General features: G+C 37.3%; 1 protein-coding gene across 1 annotated transcript in view; it reads right to left on the reverse strand.

Annotated features, from left to right (window-relative positions):
* The window catches only part of LOC149834711 (uncharacterized), a 45630-nt gene extending 21250 nt beyond the window's left edge, over positions 1-24380 (reverse strand). Inside the window, exon 1 of the mRNA XM_090010265.1 lies at positions 23586-24380. Coding sequence (XP_089866391.1) covers positions 23603-24340 — 738 coding nt within the window. The 5' untranslated portion in view covers positions 24341-24380 and the 3' untranslated portion in view covers positions 23586-23602. The remainder of the gene's footprint in view (positions 1-23585) is intronic.
* Between the last annotated feature and the right edge of the window lie 1300 nt (positions 24381-25680).

Consider the following 25680-nt stretch of genomic DNA (forward strand, 5'->3'; position numbering starts at 1 on the left):
GTAGATGTCTAACCCAAGTAGCCTCAGCAGTGGCGGCTGCCATTGACCTGTATTCAGCCTCTGTACTGGATCTGGCAACAGCCTTTTGTTTCTTACTACTCCAAGAAACCAAATTCATCCCAACAAATACACAATAGCCTGATACTGATCTGCGTTCATCTGGATCTCCCGCCCAGTCCGCGTCAGAATAAATAGTGATCTCATGTGCACTTTGCCCATTTGTCTTTCGCTTATATGTGAGACCATCCCCAACCGTTCCCTTCAGATATCGTAGTATCCGTTTAACTGCTTCCATATGCCCTTCACATGGGGCATGCATAAACTGAGAAACTTGATTCACGGAGTAGACTATGTCAGGGCGAGTAAAAGTGAGGTATTGTAACATACCCACTATGCTACGGTACTGTGTGGGATTATCAAATGGATCTCCGTCTTGAGAGCTAAGCCTTTGATGAAGAACGCTAGGAGTGCTCAAGGGCTTGCAGTCTTTCATACCCGATTTATTGAGAACATCAATGGTATACTTATGTTGAGTGAGAGTCATTTTTTCAGAGGAACTGTCGACTTCAATTCCAAGAAAGTACCGTAGTTTGCCAAGGTCCTTCATTTTGATCCTCTGATTCAAGAGATGTTTGACTTCTTCAATGTGCTCATTGGAACTGCCAGTAATGATAATATCATCCACATATATCAACAACAGAGTAATTGTGTCTTGGTTCTTAAATATAAATAAGGAGTGGTCAAGAAGAGATTTCTTAAAACCATACTTTTGTATTTCAAGCGAAAAGTTGTCAAACCAAGATCGAGATGCCTGCTTCAATCCATATATCGCCCTTTTTAGTCTGCAGACATATTTTGTAGGATTACCTTCTGCGTAACCTGTGGGTTGTTCCATGTAAACTTCTTCTCTCAAATCTCCATGAAGAAAAGCATTCTTCACATCAAGTTGGCTAATGGTCCATTGGTGTTCAATGGCTAAAGAAAGTATGACTCGGATTGTCCTCATTCTCACAACTGGACTAAAGGTTTCATCATAATCCTGTCCTTGCTCCTGTGTAAAACCTTTGGCTACAAGTCTCGCCTTGTATCGCTCTATAGTTCCATCCGGTTTATACTTTATTTTGTACACCCATTTCGAACCAACAACGTTTCTGTCAGGTGGTCTTGATACGACATCCCACGTACCACATTCATGTAGAGCTTCCATCTCCTCATTCATTGCTTCAATCCATCTTCTGGAATTTGATGCTTGATAGAACGTTGTGGGTTCATCTTCTTTATTCAAGGCTGTTAGAAAGAGTTGAAAATCTAATGAGAAATTTTCATAACTGACCCACCTTTCAATTGGATGGCGAGAACGTGTGGATCTTCTAGTATCAACAATGTTGGATGTTGAGGATGCGTCCATGTCTGAATCAACTATGGTGGGTGACTCTCTTCCTCGTCGAGTGTAGACAAGACCTTTATACCTTCCTGGATTCAAAGTTGAGTCGGTATTTTCATGATCAATCATTCCATCAGTAGACACAAGTGTCTTATCCTTTTGAATGCAATTTGAGCAAGCATCACTAGCTCCTGAGAGAAGTTCATAATTCAACCAAGGATAATAAGCCTCAACTCTATGTTTTGATTCTGAAGAACTAGTACATCGACAATCAAAATTCAATTCATCGAAGATGACATTTCTTGATATTTTGATGCGCTTGCTCACTGGATCATAGCACATGTACCCTTTATAGTCGTCAGCATAACCCACAAACCTGCACTTTAAAGCCTTGTCCTGAAACTTATGTCTCCTTGAACTATCAACATGAACATAACATAAACATCCAAAGACATGCAAATCATGGTAGTTGGGGTGTATACCAAAAAGAGACAAGTAAGGAGACTTGTTTTCCAAAATAGTCATGGGCAATCGATTTATCACATGAACTGCAGAATGAAAGGCCTCTGTCCATAAAGTGATCGGAAGATTACTGTCATGCATCATGCTCATCGCACTCTCAACAATATGGCGATGCTTCCTTTCAGCAATCCCATTCTGCTGAGGTGTGTGTGGGCAAGACACCTTTTTTCTTATCCCATTACTTTGAAGAAAGTTAGTAAAGTCAATGGAAGAGAATTCACCTCCTCCGTCACATTGGAAACTTAGGATGTTTTCAGAAAATTGGTTTTTGACAAAGGAATGGAAGTTACGGAACAACTTGAAAGTCTCAGATTTATGTTTCATGAAAAATATCCAGGAATAACGAGAATAACTGTCAACAAATAAAAGATAATATCTAGTTCCAGACATGAAAGCAACTGGAGCAGGCCCCCAAACATCAGAACAGATAGTCTCAAAAGGTCTTGAAGCTCTTTTATTGATAGAATGAAATGGTAAAACATGACTCTTACATAAGAGACAACTAGAACATTTATTGTCATTGACATTTATTCCTAGACTTGACTTGGGAATAAGATTATTCGAAACAAGCTTTTCAATGAAACTATTACTGCAGTGACCTAGACGACCATGCCAAAGATTTGGCTTATTGATTTCAGAGACACTAAAAACGCATGTAGGATTTTCAGAAGACAACGATGATTGGAGCTTCAAGTTTGGATCTGCAGAGCTAACATGTGCTGAAGGATCTTCTTGAAAAACATACATATTGCCTTGTCGTTTTCCTCTAGCGAACGTCTCCTTCGTGTAGAGATCCTTAACAAGAACAGAAGAAGAAGTAAATTCAACTGAGGCTTTGACATTATCAACAAGTTTAGAAACTGAAACAATGTTTTTCTTGATATTAGGAGCATAAAGAACATTTGAAAGATTGATGGAAGATTCGGGCAAGGGTATGATGGAGTTTCCAATATGCGAGACAGAGTGGTGTGATCCATCTCCAGTAACTATACTACTTCTACCAATGTAAGGAACAAGTTTTAGGAGCTTACCTGCATCACCAGTAACATGAGTCGCTGCGCCAGAGTCCACATACCAAGTACCTTGCTGATTCTGTTTCAGATTCAATTCTGCTAAGGCTGACAACAACAACTCTTTTACTTCTCCATTGGTCCTTGTACTGTCTGTGCCTCTTTTTGCTTCAGTTTGTGTTGATTTTCCTTTATTTAAGGGATTGAACCAGCAGTTGGCTTTGATATGCCCCCTTTTATTACACAGAAAGCAAGTAGGGATTGGCCTTTGTCTTTGTGAGTTGGTATATGAGTTGGGTGTAGGCAATAATCCACGACCGCCATGGCTACTTCTCCCTTGTGCTCCTTTTCCCTTGATATCATAGCTTCATCGTCCTCCTGCATAAGTAACCCCTGTAGCAAGAACTTCTTGTGCCCCAGTTTGCATAGATGATTCTTCAGAAAATCCCTTTAGATTCATCTCATATTGTAACAATTTTGCGCGCAGATCTTCAAAGTTGGGCAACTCAGGTAAACATAATAGAGAAGTGACTATCATATGATAGTCGTGTCCCAATCCACTGAGGGTTTGCTGTACCAAAACTTTATCAGAAACTGTACTTCCAACAACTGCTAACTGATCTGTGATAACCTTCATTTTGTTCAAATATTCCATGATGGACATGGAATCCTTTCTTAGCATTTGAAATTCTCTTTTAAGAAACATAATCCTGGCCTGAGAAACCTGTGAGTATGTCTGAACTAGTCTGTTCCAAAGTTGCATGGCAGTGCAGTCATCTGGAATGGCTACAAGAACCTCTTGTGACAGTGTTGATGTAATATAAGCAACAAGCGCTTGGTCTCTTTTCATCCAAGCCACAAATTCAGGATTTCTAACATATACAGTAGTAGCTTCCCCTTTGTTGTCCCTTTCTTCTTGTGATAGGAACTCAGGAGGAACTGGAATAGATCCATCCAGGTGTCCAGAAAGATCCTGACTCCTAATGAAAGGTATGATTTGCCTCTTCCAAGTCAAGAAATTACCATTATTTAATTTTTCAGACACGAGTTGACTGAGAAAACTGGAAGAAAGAACTGATTGACTAGGAAATGAATTCATGTTTCACAGAATAAAGAAAGTATTCAGCACAATCTGCTTACACCTGCAGTTTTTTTTTTTTTTTTTTGCAGGAACTAACTCAGATCGATGCTATCAGACTGCAGAAACCAATTCAGATTGCTGATATGAAACAGAAATTGAATGTCAATCAGATTTCTGATTTGATATGAATGAAACAGAAATTGAATGTCAATCAGATTTCTGATTTGATATGAATGAAACAGAAAATGAATGTATCGGCTTAATTAAGGATGCAGCTGAATCAAAATAGGACCCTGCGTGATTAGATCACGCTGCTAGCAACAGCAATAAACTAGGTATGCGAGTGACAGAATGAGAAAAAGGACCCTGCGTGATTAGATCACGCTGTTATCAACTGCGATAAACTAGGTATTTGGGTCGAAAATCTGGATTGAGTTATTTAAGGGATAGAAAGAAGACTGTGGAGTCGAAAATCCAAATCTGGATTGAGTTACTCAGGGGATAGAAAGAAGGTTGTGGGGAAATCGAGATTCAGCCACCACCGAGGTAAAAGAAAAATAGAAAGAGGCGAAAAGAAGACTGTGAGAAGAAGAAGCCAGATCTGAATCAGATTTGATTATCTTCAGATCTGATAGAGAAGAAAGGGATGTGGGGGGTCGTTTGTAAAAAAAAAAATGAAAGTAGGGAACGAAGGGATATGTTCTTGACTTAGAAGAAGAAATCGAGAAGAATAGATCTATCGGACGTACCTTTTGAGATCGATTCCAGTTTCAACTGAAGCGTGGCTCTGATACCATGTTAGATTTTGAATCTCCAGGTCCTTCCACGCGTGAGATCTGAAAAACAGAGAGAGAGAGAGAGAGAAAGGGAGAGAGAAGTTGGGAGAAACTGATACCCCTTCAGCAATAGGGTCGGCTGCTGTGTATTCCTTCATATTAACAAGAGATTACAAAATTTTAGGGTACTAAAATACCCCTCATTACAATAATCAATATTACATAATGCCATTAATGAAGAAGTGGATGTCACGGGTCCTGGATCTTCAGATCCATGACCCGTAACCGAGAAAACACTTCTTTTCAGAAAGTCGGTTTTATATCTTTGGTTGATGATTTTCCTTTGTTCTTATTGAAAAATATTGTTTAAAATATCATCTCCAAAAGTGCAATCAAATTTTGGCGCCGTTGCCGGGGAACGGCGATATATTATGAATATTTCTGAGATATCATTTTATTAATATATGTGTTTAGTTTAGCTTAGTTTATTTAATTGTTTTAGTTTGTAGAATTAACATTGTTAGAAAAATATAGGGTTCATTTGCTGTTTTTCTTAAAGATTCACTGAATTCCATGCTTCAATGATTTATTAAACATGTGAGTCTTAGATAAAATAGTTGTGAATTCCTGTATTTACTGATATTGTGTTTTAGAATAGCTTATCTCTTATTTCATAGAGTAATTAACTTAGTTAACATTGTTAACATAGATTGCATAGATTAATTAAATAGTTTTAACATAGTTTAACATAGTTTAGTTGTTTAATTCTCTGATTTAGAGTAGATGCTTTTATTTCATAGATTAATTAGATTAGTTTAACATAGTTTAAAATAGAATAGTTATTAACTTGCTGATTTAGATTAGCTTAATCTTCATAGTTTAATTCTAACATAGGTTAGCTGCTATGTTGTTCATTGTTTTACTGATTTAGACCTAGATTTAGGTTATTAATTGCATTGATAGAATAAGTCTAACATAGTCTAGTTGTTTATGTATTAGTGTTCTTAGATTATTAACTGTAGTATTGGATGTATCATATGTAAAGTAAAATAAAGTAGTAGTTTATGTATGTTATTTTGAATTTTGTTTTAATTTCATTTCGGATTTCATTGTTTACATGTATGAACAATCGATCCTTCAATGTATGAGTCCAAGTAAACGGATATGAAGAAGTCTTCAAGAGTAGAGCATTGACCAGATGAGCAGAAAAGTATGCATTTGTACATGCGTAGTGATAGTGCAGAGTCCAGTCAATCGACAACTTCAGAAGGTCGAGTATGCCAGGTTGTATCAATCCTTTCTCCTTATTCATTTTATTGTTCTATAGTGTGCATCTGTATTACATGTTTACATTATTCTGTATGCCACTAGGGACAGTGTCATTCAAGCATGGGGGGATGGTTTAGATGCACAAATTTTTAAAATTTTTCTTTATGTCTGATAGCTTGAAAACTCATAAAAGTAGGTCTTTTAAGAATAATTTGTAGCATTTATGATTGTATTTCTCCATGATCTGACAATTTAGAAATGTATAAGCCCCATTTGAATTTTTTTTTCTTATCTGATTTAAATAGAGTAGTTGTTTATGAAATAGTTAAAGAAAAGATAGTATTTGATATGTTAGAAAGTTTTGATTCACTTAAGTATAAGTATGCACAGTGTGTTTTATGAGAAAAGTGAGCAATTGAATTATGTTTTTGAAAAATGAGCTTAATAGAATAGAGCTACGTTTAGTTGTTGATTTCTTCGTGAATCCAAGTAGTAGAACTCAGACACGAGTTGAAATGTTTGAGTCTCTTACGAAATGGATAACGAAGGAGATCATTCTCTTATCTAGTCGACATCTGTGGCCTTCGTAGTTCGAGTAAGTAGAGTCTGAAGGGTGTTTTACACCTGGTGCCCTAAAGCCAGCTGGTTTGGGTGTCATCGATTCGAAAACTTGTTACATGGACTGCATAAAAAGCCTAAGAGATAGAGACATTGCACGTGATGAGAGGAAAACTATACGTATACTATTAGAATAAAAGGTTTAGTGACTCGAGCAATTAAGTCTGAGGGATACTTTGTATCTAGTGCCCTAAGGTCGGCCAGCCTGGGAGTCACTGACCCAAAGCTCGCTACACGGGTTACGAGACTGGATATTCGAAATAGTGCTCAATTTAGAAGATTGAAAAAGAGTGAAAATAGAATATCAAAAGAAAAAGAATGAGCTGAATGAGTAGAAATTCATTGCTTATGAATAATTATTGAATACTGTGCAGAAAATATACAGGTGAGGATAAATAAGTAAAACATGATAATACTTGATTTTCTGAAAAAGATTCATAAATAATTACAAGTTTAGAGAAGTGAAAGAAAAATGATTTTTACTGTGGTGGCATAGAAATTTCTGAATTTGTTTTGAAAATGTAGATTACATGAAATATTTGTTTACAATAAGTTCTTAATTGCCTATTATTTCTAAAAAATTATTCATGCATGATTTTGATGTTTGTGGGTAGCATCTCTGCAAACCCTCACGAGATCTTACTCGTCCACTGTGGTAACCCAGGGGTTTAAAGGGCTTGTTGCATGTGCTAAATGCAACCGTGATTCCTACGAAAGTGAGTTAGTTTTTTATTTATTTAGTATTTTTTATTTTATTCAATAAGAGCTTTCATGTTAAATGGGTAGTTCATATTTTCATTACATGGTAGAGTGTATTGCTAGGGACTAACAATTATTCTAGCATGGGGGTATTTGATGATGCATAAATATCAGGTTTTATTAATACAATTTCACTGCATAAATGCATCATCTATAGGTTTAAAGCATACACTTAGGTGCATAATGATGTTAGGGAGCTCTGGTTCGAATTTCATCAAAATCGGACTTAAAACGAACGAATTATGACATTTACAGTGTAACGGGTCAAATATCGGATCCGATTTGAGAGATTTGGATCCAGACGCCCATTTGGACTTTGGATCTGGACCAAATTACATGGATTTAACCCAGCTCCAGCCCACTTAAGTTTTGTAAAAACATTTTCTAAAAACCCCCTGCAGAAAGAGGCGCCCAGCAAATATTTTATTTTTAATCCTGTTTTTGTAAAATGACCAAAAGTAGCCAAAACGTCAAAAGGAGGGGGCACCCATTCCAGCCCTGTCTTTGCCTTGGTTTTCGTGCCCTAGGGGCACGATTCTAACTCCAGTCCCCTTCTCAACCCTCACCTCCTTCCATCTCCATTGAAGACATGGAGAAAAGCTTGAGAACCAAGCATTCTACATTGTCTCCCTTTCAATTCTTTTCATTTTTTTATCTTCCATGTTGTTTAATCTCCATTGTTGTTGTGTTTTGCAGGTGCAGCAGAGGTGGGAAACACTTTTCTCGGGTGAAAGTACGAAACACTCCAACGAGAAGGGCCGGCTCTACCTCCATCCGGTCTTCTACGCCCCCCGATCGAGAATCGGTTCACATTTCATCTTCGGTGGATTTCCAACGTGTTGCAGCTGTAGGACATGGTACCATGGTGGATTTCCAGCATCAACGAGGTTCCGAACGGTGTGAAGCCAAGCAAAGTCCGCTCTTCTTCATCCCCCCAGTCTTCGGATCGCCCTTTGAGGTAGGTCTTCTTCTCCCTTCTCTTCTAGCTAAAACCTATCATGTGTGTGAGTTAGGTGTGTTGTGTTTTCTGTATTTTCATCAGCCTTAGTGTAGCTTTTGTTCGTGCAAAAGCCAACACGTAGTGTGTTTAGGTTTTGTGTTAGTGAAAATGATGTTTTTAATCCAACGTTGGAAGAGTTTTTAGGCATGTTTTGAGTGTGCGTGTGTTTGAAATGAGATTTCTGTATGTCTGCGTTTTTCAATTATTCTAAGTCTAATATATGTTGTTTTAATCAAGTTAGTATCTTTGAAAAAGTGTCTAGAACATTTGTTGTTTATGTTAAATTATGTATATATAAATATATATATACATATACTTATATATATATATATATACATTAGTATATATATATAAGTATATATACGTATATATGTATATATACATAATTATATTTTTTTTCTGTTTTGTATAAACCAAAAACCCGATAGGGGTATTTTGGTAATTCCCAAATGTACCTTTTTCTTTTTCACCTTTTTCTCTTTTTCCCTTTTTTCCTTTTCCGTTTTTATTTTGTCTTTTTGCTTTTTGGAATCATAAAGGGGCCTCACCCATCTAGTCGTTGGGGCCCCAACAGTCATATTTATGACCGTTGGGGCTCCCAACAACTAGAAGGGAGCCCCCTTTATGGGTCCTCTTTAGTGCTTCCCTCCTCTATATAAAGAGGAGGTTCCCCCTTGTAAATGTATGGGTTTTTACACCCTTCTCTTCCTTTCTTCAATAAATCCAACTTATGACTTTAAGTCATTTCCTATATTTGTGAGTTTTGTGTGTGCACATTTGGTGTTTGTGTTCTTGGCTCTTGTAGTCACTCTTAAGGAGTGACTTTTTGCTCTATTGGTGCTTCCGCCTCTTTTCATTACATGGTATCAAAGCTCGGTTGGTGATTGGGCTTCTCTTTTGTCATCTTGGAAAGCGTGCCTCTCAAAGATTTGAAGAAAGGAAGTATATTTGGTGCCGATGGAACGTGGCTCTAAAGTGGAGCTCTCTTTCAAGCTAAATGGGTCCCAACTATCTCATGTGGGCCTCCGCTATGGAAAATCATCTAAGAGGTAAGAAACTTTGGGGTTTTGTTATGGGGACTACTCCCGAACCCTCTCTCGTTCTTACCAAAATTGAAAATGAAGTTGAAAAGGCTTTAGATGGCGATGAGCGCATCAAAGTCATTAATGAACATCAATCCAAAATCGAGGATTGGGAAAGTAACCATGCCAAAATCTTGGCATGGTTTATGAACAATGTAGATCTTAAAAATTGTGCCAATATTGTCAAGTTTAGAAGAGCCAATAAGGCTTGGTTTTTCCTTAAGGGTATGTATACCCAAAAGGATCTTGCTCGGCAATTCTTTTGTCAAGAAAAAATTCGTTCCACCAAACAAATGGATATGAGTCTCCTGGACTATTTTAGCTCTCTAACCCCTCTTTGGAATGAGCTTGCCCTTCTTGAACCCAAATGGGTTGCTCCACAAGACATTGAACTAAGAAGGGAACAAATTGAAAATGAGCACTTTTTTCAATTCCTTCATGGACTTCGCCCGGAATTTGAACAAGTGAGGGCATCTCTTCTCTATAGAAGCAAAGCCCTACCTATTGAAGATGCTCTTGCCGAGGTATGTCAAGAAGAAACTCGACTTGGCTTGAGCATTCGGAATGATGAGGTTTTGGCTGTTAATAGGCCCGGATCAAATGTTAAAGCATATAGACCTCCCCACTTTAACAAAAATATCAATGGGCCTAGAAAGGGAATCATATGCCACTATTGTAATGAACCGAGACACATTAGACCGGTTTGTCCTAAGCTTAAAGGAAAGGTTGCCGCGGTTGGAGAAAATTCTCCAAAGAAGGAAAAAAGTACCAAAGAAGGAGATATCAAAGAAACTCTTAATCATATCTCTGAAGTTCTCCAACACCTTCTCAAGTCTTCTCCTTCAACATCCGGAGCCGCCATCGCCTACTCTTCATCACCTCTTGGTATGTGGATACTAGACTATGGTGCTTCTTTCCATATGACATCTCATAAAACCTCATTTTCCAATGTTTTTTCCGAACCTATGTCCTCCTATGTCTCAACGGCCGATGGAACGTCTTTAAAAATTGAAAGTATTGGAACACTTGACTTCAAAAATTCTCAAAACTTTTTTGTTCCTAAAGTAAGAGTTGTTCCAAAAATTAATTTAAATCTTTTTTCCGTTTCCCAAATCACCGACCATGGATGCCAAGTCTCTTTCTCACCTAAAGATTGCATCGTGCAGGATCTCCAGTCAGGGAAGCTGATTGGGCAAAGCCATAGAAGGGGTGATCTCTATTTTATGGACTTTTTGACGCTTCCATCTAAGTCATCTTGCAATCTTGTCAAAGACAAAAGTATTGGAATTTGGCATGAGAGACTTGGTCATCCAAATTTTGTAAAAATGTCTCTTTTTCCTTTTTTGAGCAATACTTGTAAAGACAATCACATGACTTGTAAAGATTGCATTTTTGGGAAATCTAAAGCTACTCCGTTTCCTCAAAGAAGTTATTTTGCCACTCGGCCATTTGAACTTGTTCATTCCGATGTGTGGGGACCTTCCCCAATTTTGTCTAAAGGAGGTTTTTCGTATTACGTGGTCTTTATAGATGACTTCACTCGATTTACGTGGATTTACTTCCTAAGTCGCAAATCCGAAGTTTTCTCCTTCTTTAAAGAATTTCATGCAATGGTCAAAAATCAATTTTTGGGAAATCTATCTATTCTTAGGTCCGATTCGGGAGGTGAATATATGTCTAATGATTTTCAAAATTACTTAAAAGAAAATGGAATTTGTCATCAACGTTCTTGTCCCAACACTCCGCAACAAAATGGTCTTGCAGAAAGAAAGCATAGGCACATAATAGAAACTACAAGAACATTACTGATTTCAAAAAATATCCCAAAATCCTTTTGGGCCGAAGCGGTTCTAAGTTCAACATATCTCATCAATAGAATCCCTTCATCCTCTTTGAAAAATCTTTCTCCATTTGAAAAACTTTACAATATGTCTCCCGATTATAAAAGATTAAGAATTTTTTGATGTAAATGCTTTGTTTTAACTCGCAAAAATGATAAACTTTCTCCTAGGGCTATTGAATGTATCTTTTTGGGATATGGCGAAAAACATAAAGGATATCGATGTTTTGACATCCTTAATAATAAACTTTATATCTCAAAAGATGTCACATTCCTCGAAGAAGAAAATGGTTTTTCGCATCAACCAAATGAAAATATTGACTATTCTTTTTTATTTGACTTGTTACCTCAAGAAAACATCATAGATGATCATATTGATCTTAATGAACCTCTTGAAGATCTTGTTGAACATCCAAATAATGATCAAAACTTAGAAGAAAATGCTTCAAGACAAGTACAAGTCTACTCTAGAAGGAATGAAAGAAATCCTCCATGTGCCCTTGAAAGATTTTCTCAAAATGAGTCGATGGAAGAAACCTCTCAAAGAAGATCAAATCGCATTCCTAAGATTCCAAATAGATTTGTTTCTTATGACTCTTTTTCCCCTAATTATCAAGCATGTCTTCTTGCTCTTCACTCCTTTCATGAACCATCACATTACAATGATGCTAAACAATATGATCATTGGAATGAAGCTATGGAGCTTGAACTTAATGCCCTTAAAAAGGCACAAACTTGGGAAATCATTGATCCCCCCAATGGCAAGAAACCCATTGGATGTAGATGGGTGTTTAAAGTAAAAACTAAGAGTGATGGTTCATTAGAAAGATATAAGGCAAGGTTGGTAGCCAAAGGTTATGCCCAAGAGTATGGGGTACACTATGATGAAACTTTTGCCCCAGTTGCTCGAATGACTAGTGTTCGAGCCCTTATTGCTATAGCTTCTGTTAAAAAATGGCCCATCTTTCAACTTGATGTTAAAAATGCTTTCTTGAATGGTAATTTAAATGAAGAAGTTTATATGGAACCACCTCCAGGTATGAATTTAAATGGAAAAGTTTTAAAATTAAAAAAGGCTTTATATGGACTTAAGCAAGCTCCTAAAGCTTGGTATGACAGGTTTAGTAATGTATTAATCAATTTAGGTTTTTCTTCTTGTTATACTGACACTGCTCTTTTTGTCAAAAGAACAAGTGACTCCATTATTATGCTTCTGCTGTATGTTGATGATATGATCATCACTGGGAATGACAAAAAGGGAGTAAATGATGTTAAGTCTATATTAAAAGATACTTTTGATATGTCTGACCTTGGTTATTTGAGATATTTTTTAGGAATTGAAGTGGCTTATTCAGTGCATGGGTACATCTTATCTCAAATGAAGTTAGCTGCGGAAATTTGTACCAAATCAGGAATATCTGATGAAAAGAAAGTGGAGACTCCTGAAATTATCAATGCGAAACTAAGACTTGAAGATGGTGTTCTTCTTGATGATCCAACCCCCTACCGCCAATTAATTGGATCCCTCACCTATCTATCCATCACACGTCCAGACATAGCTCATGCGGTTCATGCAGCGAGCCAATTTCAGCATGCTCCTACTACGGTTCATATGGCGGTCGTAATGAGAATTGTGCGATATATCAAAAATACCATCTCCAAGGGACTCTTCTTATCCTCTTCCTCATCTCTTGAATTGACTGCTTTTACTGATGCTGACTGGGGAGGAAATCCCAATGATCGGATCTCAATTACGGGTCTTTGCATTTTTTTAGGTGAATCTCTCATCTCGTGGAGATGCAAGAAGCAGCAGAACGTCTCCTTATCAACTACTGAAGCTGAATATCGGGCTATGGCGATGACAACTATGGAGATTGTGTGGCTCAGAAGTCTTCTTGGTGACATGGGCGTTCACATTTCCACTCCCACCAAGCTCTGTTGTGATAACAAGAGTGCGATATACATTGCCAGCAATCACACCTTTCATGAGCGGACCAAGCATATCGAAATGGATTGTCATTATGTTCAAGACGAATATCTCAAAGGGACCATCACATTGCCATATGTCACTTCAGAGTATCAACTAGCTGACTTCTTCACCAAGGCGCTCCCAACTCCACGATTCATGTTTCTTCTTGGCAAACTTTCGGTCTTCTCCCCGTAAAGTTTGAGGGGGCATGTTAAATTATGTATATATAAATATATATATACATATACTTATATATATATATATATATATACATTAGTATATATATAAGTATATATACGTATATATGTATATATACATAATTATATTTTTTTTCTGTTTTGTATAAACCAAAAACCCGATAGGGGTATTTTGGTAATTCCCAAATGTACCTTTTTCTTTTTCACCTTTTTCTCTTTTTCCCTTTTTTCCTTTTCCTTTTTTATTTTGTCTTTTTGCTTTTTGGAATCATAAAGGGGCCCCACCCATCTAGTCGTTGGGGTCCCAACAGTCATATTTATGACCATTGGGGCTCCCAACAACTAGAAGGGAGCCCCCTTTATGGGTCCTCTTTAGTGCTTCCCTCCTCTATATATAGAGGAGGTTCCCCCTTGTAAATGTATGGGTTTTTACACCCTTCTCTTCCTTTCTTCAATAAATCCAACTTATGACTTTAAGTCATTTCCTATATTTATGAGTTTTGTGTGTGCACATTTGGTGTTTGTGTTCTTGGCTCTTGTAGTCACTCTTAAGGAGTGACTTTTTGCTCTATTGGTGCTTCCGCCTCTTTTCATTACAGTTTATGCGTTTTTAGATTTTGTGAAAGTGGCTAGTCGAGTATTGTCTTTTCGGTTTTTAGGTAGAACGTCCAGCAGCCTGTGATATTTTCTATAGTTCCTTATTGTATTATCTTAATTTCAATGTATGAATTATTGTTAGGTTTTGATAGATGTTATTCTTGTAGGATGTTATTTTCGAAATTTCTGTTTTGTGTTTTGGTGCTAGACGATTTGTAGGGTTTTGTTAGAATTTGTTTTTTGTTATGATTTAATTTCCAGCATGTTAGTTGTTTAGTTTGTGTGTTTTTAGTTTAATTTAGATTGTCATAATCGTGTGTTGGTTTAGTTTCATTTAGATTTGTAATTATCGTGTTTTAGTGATAGAATTGATTTAGTTTTATTAGTTTTTGTTTCGTAAATTCATGTAATGCTTTGTTTATTTCTTAGTTTATGTAATTTATGTATATCCTAGCTTGTAAGGTTTGATTCATATAGGTTAAGTGTATTTAGAGGTTATGTAGTATATTTAGATTTAGATAATTCCATTTTATTCATGTGATATTTGCTTTAGCTAGGTCGAGTTTTAGTGTAGTCGTCTTCTCCAATTGTAGGGTGTCGGCCATTAGAGGTCCAGCAAGGTTGCATAATTCGTGATTTTCGTGGTAATTAATTTAGCATTAATTTAGTATGTTCATTTTGGTGTAGGATAGATCTTTTCAATTCATATTTCCCATTCATATCCTTTGAATTATATTTGTATAGTTACTTTAGTTAGGTTAACATTAGTTTAGAGTAAGTAATTGTTTAATAATGTAGATTTTAGTCAAAGGGCATTAGAGTCTTTATGGTTGAGCATACGAATTTGGTAGAAGACCAATCCCTCTAAAATCGTGAATTGCATTTAAGGAAATCTCTATTTCCTAGCCCAGTTATAAATGATGTATTTTTCCAACAAGGTAACCCTTTGGAATTCCAAAGGGCCTTTTAATGAGGGTTACACGACTTTTGGAAACCCTTTGGAATTCCAAAGTTCCTTCCAAAAGCATTTACACGAGTTTTGTGGAAGTTTTGAAATTAGAAATGCTCATTTAAAGTCAAACCCAAAAATCGTATAGGGTGTGTTTTGGGAAAGGTTTTCAAAAAGGAATTAATGGTTTTAATGAAAAAGAGGTTGGACGGTTTTTGAAGATGAGCTTTCCCAATATGCAATTAAGGCAAGAAGATGAGGAGTTGTCCCCTACCAAAATCGTGTTTCTCAGATTTATTAGCCCTATTTATTCTTTCCTAGTTTAACGTAGCATAGGATTAATGTTAATTAATTGAGTAAGTTAGTAATAGTATTGATTTTAGAAATTTGTGTGTATTTAATTAGGGTAAGCTATTAAATTAAATTAGGTTTGTAAATTCGTGTAGGTCTAATTAGGTAGATTCTAATTGTAGTGTATATTTAATGTAGTAATTAATTTAGATTGAATTTAGTGTTTTTAGGAACTAACCATTAATTATTATAACATTTAACCTTAGTTAGTTAGGTATTTAACCCTAACCGTACCCCCTACTAAACCCTAGTCGACCCTACCTTAGTTAGATGAGTTAGTGACTCTAGGTTGGTGTGTAGTCAATGCCATATCCTAAACCGCCCCTAGCTAACCATAGTTATTAAACTAACCCTAGTTAGTATTTAGTTCTAATTAGAATAATCTTAGTTAATTAGTTCCTACTCTTAGGTAGTTAATGACTCTACTAACACCAACCGACCCCTTAACTACCTTATTAGACCCTAGTTAACCCTTACCTAAACCTAGTTAGTCACCCCAACCGTACCCTAGTTAGAATATTAGATTAACCCTACCTTATCCCATCTGACCCTTGTCCACCATAGTAAGCCCTACCTTAGTCAAACCTTAGTTAAACCTATCTACCTTAGCTAACCCTAGTGAATCCTAACTAACCTTAGTTAATAGTTAGTCCTAAGTAGATTAACCTTAGATACTAGTTACTAACCCTAACCGACCCTAACTAACCGTAGTTAATACTTAACCCTAGGTGTCTAAGCCATCTAACCGTACCCCTAGTTCAACCCTAGTAGTTAAACCCTATCAATAGTTAGCCCTAGTTTAACTCAAGTAACCAACCTTACCTAACTCTAGTTAATTAGTCGACTAACCCTAGTTATTAGGTTAACAATAGTTAGTGTCTAATTGTAGTTAATTAGTTAACCCTAGATAACTAACCTAGTTAGTTATTAGCTTAGTGAGCCTAATCGTAAGTTAGTATTTGTTTTAGTTGGTTAGAATTAATATTAGAATAGATAGTTAAGTTAGTTAGTGATATTAGATATTATGCATTAGGTTTAATTAGAGTTTATATTTATTTAGGTATCTTATTTAGAGTATTAGTGAGTTTAGGTTAGGTTATTTCTTAGATTTTATAACTTAGTTTAATTGTTATTGTTTGCTGTAGTTTAACAGTAGGTTAGGTTCAGTTAGGACTGTTTTTGTACGTGGTTCAATGTCCAAATGTCAATTGTGGATTCAAATTGATGAATAGTGCACTGAACCAAAACCCTAATTTTTATCATTTCGTGCACGCGTTATTTTATGTGGATTTTTATTGAGCTTTCTGAAAATTAGTTAACTGTCTGCGGACCAAATTTCAGCTCGATCCGAGTTGATTTGGTCTGGTTTTTAAGCGTATTGTGAAAACAGCTTTTTCTGATTTTGAAATTTCGGGTCCTGCGATTTCTCAGATTATCCTGATTTTGAAACGCTTCGTTCTGGAGATCCAGAACGTATTTTTCACTTCTGTAAAATGTGTCAGCTTCATGGATCTGTCTTTTACAGAATAGAAGAGATTTGACTAATTTTGGAATTCATTTGAGCCCTCAACCAGTCGTTTTGCGAAAAGCTGTCAGAATCCATTTTTGCCTTTCTTAGGGACAAAACAGTCTTTTACTTATTTGTCTGATTTCGTATAGTTTTACTGTTTTCTAACATTGTAGTTAGTACCTTAACAGTATTTAGAGTAATTATAGTTACTTAGCTTAGTTAGTTCACTTAGTTAGTATAATTTTAGTTTTAGATGTTTAATTTAACTATAGTTTAATTTAGAAATAGTTTAGAATTAGTATTAGATGTAATTTAGATGATTTCTTGATTTAGTTATTGACTTTTTGTTTTATTATGTAGGTTGTTAAGTTAGAACAGGTTAACAGATGCAATTCAATTGTGATGTGCGACTGCACTTGATGTGAAAAGACAGAAATGCCCCTGGAGACCTACTGAAGACTTAGTCGCCTATTGTAGTTTATTTTCATAGTTAGAATGTTATTTAATGTAACTTGTAAACATTGACATAGATTGTAAACTTTGTTTGATTAATAAAGTGTTATTTTAGAAGTATTTCAGAATTATCCCGTTCCCTGTGGATTCGACCCGTACTCGCCACTTCGGTGGAAAGTCGGTTTTATATCTTTGGTTGACGATTTTCCTTTGTTCTTATTGAAAAATATTGTTTAAAAATATCATCTCCAAAAGTGCAACCATTATGCATAGATCAAACACAACATACGCATACATCAATACGTGCATATCAAATAACTAATGTATAAGAGTATCATGTGCTTATTCTTAGGCACAATCAATCAAGCATACAATTATACAATATATCTCATTCAGGCATGTATTCATACAATTATTGAATTGAAGCATGCAATCATGATAAAACTCAATTTAGCATACAATTACGATCTTATAGAATTTAAGCACACAATCATGCTCACATTAAATTCAATATGCATTTATGCATAGAATAGAATTTAAACATGCAATAATGAAGTATCTTAGGCATGATTACATTTTCTTTATTTTTTAATTACATTGCTTTTGCTTTACATGCTATGCTTGCAACCATTTCATATTAATTTCATCTCGTTAACCCAGGACACCACTCCTGACCGACTATGGGCACTCAAGCCTCATAAGGGGGTATCATTAAATCAATTTATATTTTTCATATTTTAATCCCAAGGAGTATAAGAGGTTGGCACCAGAGTATGGGACATGTTGTCACATCATCCCTCAAATTGACAAATTATATTGTACTACTAAAGCATACATCTGTAGCTCAAACTCCGCCATGTGTATCGAAGTGAAAGATCCCCTTACACCACTGTGGTAGGAGAAGGGTTCACATTTGACCCTCATTTGTTAGAACGACTAGCGGCTACGTTTGCAATTTGCCGAGAACGACTTACGGCTTTATTCACAATTTCTCACGAGGTCAGTGCAGCGTAGGTTCACATTTAACCCACTTGTTCGACCTCAATAGTACGAGCTAATGTCACACCATCTTTCAGACGTGATTATTAAGTGTAACTTTTTTTATCTTTCGATAACATTTTCTCAATGCATGACATTTAACAAGTAAATGACTCGGACTCCACCCTAGGGTGAGCCGGTTTTTATTATTTGGTGTTTGGCTTTCACAAAAACGTCTTTATCAAAAATATCTTTTAAAAATCTATTTCATAAAACTTACACCACAATGCTTAGCATAATTAAAGATTAAACAACATGGTGAAAATAGTTATAATATGAATAATAGCCTGATCATCTAATGCACATGATGGTTAAAATCTTCATTACTTAAATGTCAAGAATGTATTCCTTATAGTATTTTGAAGAAATGTGCAGAGAACAAGCTCATGGATGTTTGGCCCTTTACGTGAAAAAACATGTAGGATCAAGCAGCCAGAAAGTTGTAGATCAAAACTTTCTGCCACATGGTAAAAGACACGACTATGTGTATAGTCCCATTGATCACTCCTTATTGTGTGGATGGAAAACATGGTCTGTGTACCATTCTACTTGAAGGCAGATGACAGAAAACATGGTCATTGTGAAAGTCTAGGAAGGCAGATGACATTATTATCACAGGTAGTAACACCATTCATATTGATAAGCTCAAATAATTACTCCAGAAAAACTGGTATGATAAGGATCTTAATTAAGGCTTCTGCTAGATGTTAAATTGAAGTCAACATGCATGAAATTGATAGAATGTAAAACTGTTAACATTCTCTTGGCAATCAATAAAAAGTTTAGTCGATAAGAATGAATAGTGATTGGAAGACAAGAGGATACAAAAATTGTCAAAGAGATGCAAATTTGAGCCTTACAAGAGATGATATATTATGGGTTGTCAATAAACTGTTGTGATTTATGAACTCTACGAAGACATGTCGCTTTGATGCTGTAAAAATGATCCTCCAGAAAAGAATTTGCATGTTATTGATCAGTGGTTCTCACTAATAGTAGGCAAAGTAGATGCAAATGAATGCAAATTGAGCAGTTCAGCTATCTCATTTACTTGACCACAAATCAAATAATCGTAGCATGCTCTAGCAGGATTTGTGATATTAGCTGCTTGAGAAGATATGGCATCAAAGAAACTTAAAATTTCATACATTGAGTATATTATAATGATATATTGACATCCTTAAATTCTATAGGACATGGGAATATGAGACAGATGAACATGAATTAGCATTGTGTATGAGAAACAGTTAAAAATGAAGGAAACAAGCCTGGATTTGTAAATTTGGAGCATTAACTGACCAGCATCATCAAATTCCAGGGGGGGCTTGGTAAAGATTTTACACATGCATGAGTGTGTCTGCCTTGCAGTCAACAACAGAACAGATCAGTTCCAAAAGTGTGTACAATATTTGAGGTCCTGAAGACAAGAAGTTTGTTATGAGGTGCTTGTGGAGTAGTATTGACTTTGTGAATCTAACATGTTACACATGTTTCACCTCAATATTTTCTATACATCTTTTGTTGTTGGGATGTGAGACTTTGAACCTCTCCTAAATTTAAAAATATAGTTCTGTGAACATGTCTGCAACTACAAGGAGACAACATTTCTCTTTTTGCTGGTACTTATGGTTATAAAGGAACCTCTTCATCATTCAAAATAAATCCCTAATGTGTGTTTTCCTCTCATGTGTATTCATACACACCAAAGTGTTGATTCATCATATGCACTAAACAGTGTTATTAAAAACGTGCCTCAAGGCGCAAAAAGCGCACCTCACCTCAAGGCGAGGGCCTTTGTGCCTTGAGGCGCAGCATAAAAGCGCAAATGCCCTGAGGCGTACGCCTCATACGCTTTGAGGCATACACCTCAAGGCGAGGCGCGCCTCAAGGTGAGGCGTACACGTCTCAAATTTTTAGTCAAATGGGAGTCAAAGCCCCCATTTGACCAAAAAATATGGTTAAATATTAGAGGCCCCGACCGTAATTAGGGTCGGGGGCCCTCATTTTGTCATCCTCGTCTCTCACTCACTCTCTCCCACTTCTCGCTCGTCTTGGTCTCTCACTCACTCTCTCCAACTTCTCGCTCGTCTCCGATATCTCTACTTATCTCTCACTCACTCAGTTGCTCGTCTCTCACTCACTCACTCGTCTCTAACTCAGTCGCTCGTTCGTCTCTCACGCACTTGCTTGTCTAGGTCTCTCCTACCTCTCGCCTTTGTCAGCCTAAAAAGAAGAAAAAGAAAGGTAAATTTTTTACTCAACTTGGTTTGGCTTGTCATGAGCTATGTAATATGGCTACTTCATGAAAATATCGACCCTTGTCAACTCAGGTATACCTGGTACTGTTACGAAAACCGCGAGCAAGAAACAACCGAAGGAAACAAAACACAGCAAGAGCACGCAGATTTACGTGGAAAAAACCTTCCCCCAAATCCGAGAGGAAGTAAAAAACCACGGCCGCCCAGAGGAAAAACTTTATTGTTCTTTCTCGATAGATACAAGAGAGAAAGAAAAGAAAGAATTTATACAAGGCAAGGGCGACAGCCCTAAACCTAAACAAATCGGGTCTTATCCATAAGACACCGGGTCTCAAACATAAGCCCAAGAAAAAAAATCTTCTGCGGGGTGTTGCCCTCCTAAGACCCCCGCCAGGGGCGGCCCCCCCTAGACCCCCGCCCGCTGAGCGTGCAGCGGGACCCGTGTCGGGGGGAGCCCCCGGACCCCCCTTACTGCAAGGGAAAAAACTCGGAATCAGGCTCCACAACTCATCAGGTACTGGTACTTCAATGGGCATGGGTCAGACCAGTTTTGGATTTGACCAATCAAACCCAATCTATTACCTATTTTGATCCATTTTAAGGTGCATAAAGGGTTGTTTTTATTCATTATTGTATGGTGCTTGATACACACATGCATGTATACATATTTTTTCTCAAACAAAAAAATGCACACATGCGCACATACACACACATAGTTGTGTCGTACCCCTATACCCCATACTTTTGTAAATTCTGATGTCGTACCCTATGTGCCCAGTTTATAGATTCAACGAGATTTCATTAGAAAAAAGTGAACAAGAAGCTCTTTGCAGCTTGAATCAACCTTTATCTATTATTTCATATTAATAGATAAATTTTGGCCCTTATGTTGACAAGCTACTTTAGTGAATGCTAGTGGCAAAAAGTTAACACACTACATTTAAATAATAAAGTTACACAAATTTTTAATTGTTTGATATTAAGTTTTTTATTGAATATTCTTATACGTTAGCGTATATCTATGCTTTACTCTCATTTTGAAAAGTTTTGGACAAATATATTAATGTTTGGTTGTTAATGCTAACATGCATTTTCTAATTATGACATGATGTTGTTAATGCTAATATGCATTTTGTTGTTAATTTTTTATTGAATGAATGCTCATATTTTATTTCTTAGATACTTAAGTAGATCACCTTGTTGCATCAATGTTACTTTTACATGTTAATCTCATATTCTGTCAATATTTATTTGAGATTTTTTATTTCTTGTTGGTTGTTGCTTCATCAATAAAGCATTATTTATTTATTTATAATTTTAGATATTTTTTATAGTTTTTTTTATAGTTTTTTTTAAGTTTTCAAAAACAAAAATTGAGGCTTACGCTTTACGCCTCGAGGCTTATGCCTCGCCTCAGATTTTGGTGGAGCGCCTCGCTACGCTTCAACGCTTTTCACAACACTGGCACTGAATGATTGATACCTAAGTTGATACCTTTTTTTATTTCGCTTTGGATGATTGTCCAGTCAATGCTAGCTGCTTCATTTCCTTTCTGGAATTCCCGTTATCCTTTGATAAATTTATTTTGCTCTCATGACAAAGTAACAAGGAAAATAAGGTAGTCTTTCTCATGAGCTCACTTCCTGCACGTGAACCCATTAAACAGAGGCGTGAGCTTATGGTGATTTCTTGTGGGGCCTTAGTCCCATGCAGATCTTCTTGGTGAGATCAACATGTTTTCTCAAATCCACTCCAACAATATCCTGTTCATTATCATGAAACAAATGCGGATGCTTGTTAACAGCAGTGCATGATCACATTGAATATCGTTCTGTTAGCATCTTTAGAACAGGGTTTCCTTCCTATAACTGAATTAATCTGGAAGTCAAGAGTGAGACCACTAATGTCATATTTCATCAATCATGATCAATATTTAATGCAACCACATGAAGTCATCCTTTGGAGTCTTTATCCCTATTCGTTCCTATCTATAGCTAAAACCTTTGTACAACACAATCTTTCAAATCCATAGATGTAGTCTCCCTCCAAGTCTTGAGTGGCCTCCCTTTTTCTATAATTTGTTTAACTTGCATCATGTCAACCTTTCATACTGGTTCTGACTATCCATATGATACACCCAAACTACCTTTGACGACACTCAAATTCCTATTTCTTGGTGTCATGAGTCCAAAGTAATCATGTGAAATAAGATTTGAACACTTGTTAATTTGTTATCACCATCGCTAATTCACTATGAACAACATTATCCATTCCTTCAATCAATAGAAATAACGCAAACGATCCAAAGAAGGCTAAAGGGGAGTACAAGGTCATGGTTCAACACTAATCATCAATGAAAATAAAATGATCTGTAGATCTACATAGAAACAGCCCCCTTATCCAGACATCAAACATCAAAAGCCTATGGCTAATGAAATTTTCAGGAAACACATTCTTTGATTTTCTTTGCATAAACCATCACAGAGAAAGTATCACATATTGCAAATGCAATCGATCAAAGTTGTAATGTAGCAAAATTAACCCCAGTTCCAGCTAATCAGACAAATATCATCTTCCAATTCGAACAAAGAATCCCTAGAAAATCAGAAATTCACAAAATTGTGCTGATTTCAGGATTAAAAAAGCAGCTAGTGGACCCCATAAAAGAAGAAAACGAAAAACTCAAAAACAAAAATCTGCCATTTCAAAGAGGGGTATCCATTCCCACTATGAAACTCAGCACGTTATGATCCAGATTCGTCAGTGTAGCAAAAAGTTTAAGCACAATTCAGTTAATCAGATTGATTTCACCTGCCAATTCGAACAGATTCACAAAAGAAACTATCGCAATTTCACGAATTTGCATTAATTTCAGAATCTGGAAATCAAGAAAGAATAAAATACACGAGGAATGAAAATTACAAACAATTTGTATAGATTCAAGGAGAAGGAGTCGCCTTCTTCCTGAACACGATCTGAACGAGGTCCACCCCGATCAAGGTAGCGTTATCCTTGCTGACCACCTCTGATCTCCGGAAAAGACGTTCGACCGCCCGCAGCGCCTCCCGGGAGAACGGCCTCTCGAGCGTGACGACAAGCACCCCTCCTGGCCTGACCGTCCGCTCCATCTCCGCCACGAATCTGGCAGGAAAGAGCGCCTCGGCGAGGCGGGCGCTGAAGGCGAAGTCGAAGACGGAATCGAAGAAGGGTAGGTTGTGGGGGTCGGCGCGGCTGACGAGCGGCGGGGAGTCCACGACCTCGACGCCGGTGACGTCAGCGAGGCCGGCGCCCTCGGTGAGGGCCGCGACCTCGTGGCCGGCGCCGGCGGAGACGCAGAGGGCCCTGGAGGCGTTGTGGATGAGGCCGCGGGAGGCGAGGGAGAGGAAGAGAGCGGAGAGGGAGTCGACTCTACGGCGCCAGTCGCGGGTAGAGCGGAGGCGCTCGGCCCTGCGGTCCAGGGGAAGGAGGTCTCGCCGGCGGGACTCGCAGGAGGAGCGTGGGAAGCGGGCGGAGGGGGACGTCCGCTGCTGCTGCTGCTGGTGGTGGTGGTGGTGGTGGGGGAGGTGGCAGAGGGTGGGGAGGGTGTGGGTGGAGAGGAGGAGGAGGGCAAGGGAGGTGACGATGATGGCCGCGCAGGACAGCTTGTTCAGCAATGCATGTGAGACGCGGAGCTCCATATTCCCATCTGACACAGAGAGAGAGAGAGAGAGTTATGTGTTTGCCTGCCAGATCTCACGAACCACCATATCGGATGAGGTAAAGCGTTTTATGTAAAAGATCAACAACACACATGGCCTATGTGGTGGGACCACTAAGTTAGTTTCATCAAATAGCGACACGCAGGTGCGTCCTAGGGGTTAGAATGAGCGTCACATATATAAGCATGTATAAGCACGTAGGGCTCTTATTCCCGTGTGTGTCGGCATCAATATGTATAAGCACGTAGGGCTCTTATTCTCGTGTGTGTCGGCATCACTTAACTTTGGAGTCTGGTGCAGTTGCAAAGACTTAAGTACCCTTTTCTGCTATTCTTACGGTTTGACGATTTGAAAAGAGGACAAATGTCTTTCATCCAGAAAAAGAAGGATGTCATGAAACGATGGTTCGAGAAAAAGACAAAAATGTCTTCTATTTAGAAAATGGAGAATGATCTTAACTTTTTAAAGTCCAAACGTTCGTTTTCGTCCTAAATAGTAAATGATGCACCATCTATTATAACAGAAGCTTCGTTTGACGACACACTCTTTATCATCATCTTCTGTCGTTGAAGCACCATTTATCATCGTTTGCTATCATCGAAGCAACCTTTGCCTTCGTCTGCGCAGTAGTAGCATCATTGCCACCACCGGCTGCATCTACCTTCTGGGTGTTTCTCCTCCACTGTCGGATTACCAAAACTCTTATTGTTTCGATGAGTTTCATGTAAGGTTTCATTATGTAAACAAATCGATTTGTAAATCTGAATGCTAAATCTTACAACTGGTTGTACTATTTATGCTAAATAACACCTATTTTCATACGGAAATAAATCGATTTGTACATATCCACCTTCTAAGTGTCGAAAAACAGTTAGCATGATTTGTTCTTATAAAGGCCAAACATTGCAACGATATGTACTTATGAAGGCTAAATTTCTGCAATGATTTGTACGTTGGAATGCAACAATGATTTATACGTTCGATGCAGCAACGATTTATACATCTGAAGCAGTAGCGATATGTATTTATGATTTATGAAGTTACCACGATGTGTACTTAAGTTTGCTAAATCGTACAGTGATGTTCACTTATGAAACCCAAATGTTACAACGATATGTACTTATGAAGGGTGTAATTTCTACAATGATTTATAAGTTTGAAGCATGAATGATTTATACATTTAAATCAGTAGCGATTTGTATGTTTGAAGCAACAATAATTTATATGTTTGATGCAGTAGCGATGTGTATTTATGAAGTTACCTCGATTTATACTTAAGTTTGTGAAATCTTACAACAATGTTTACTTATGAAGTCAAA

The sequence above is a fragment of the Nuphar pumila genome, chromosome 6 (genome assembly GCF_984573655.1).
Source record: "Nuphar pumila chromosome 6, dmNupPumi1.hap1.1, whole genome shotgun sequence".
NCBI lineage: Eukaryota > Viridiplantae > Streptophyta > Magnoliopsida > Nymphaeales > Nymphaeaceae > Nuphar > Nuphar pumila.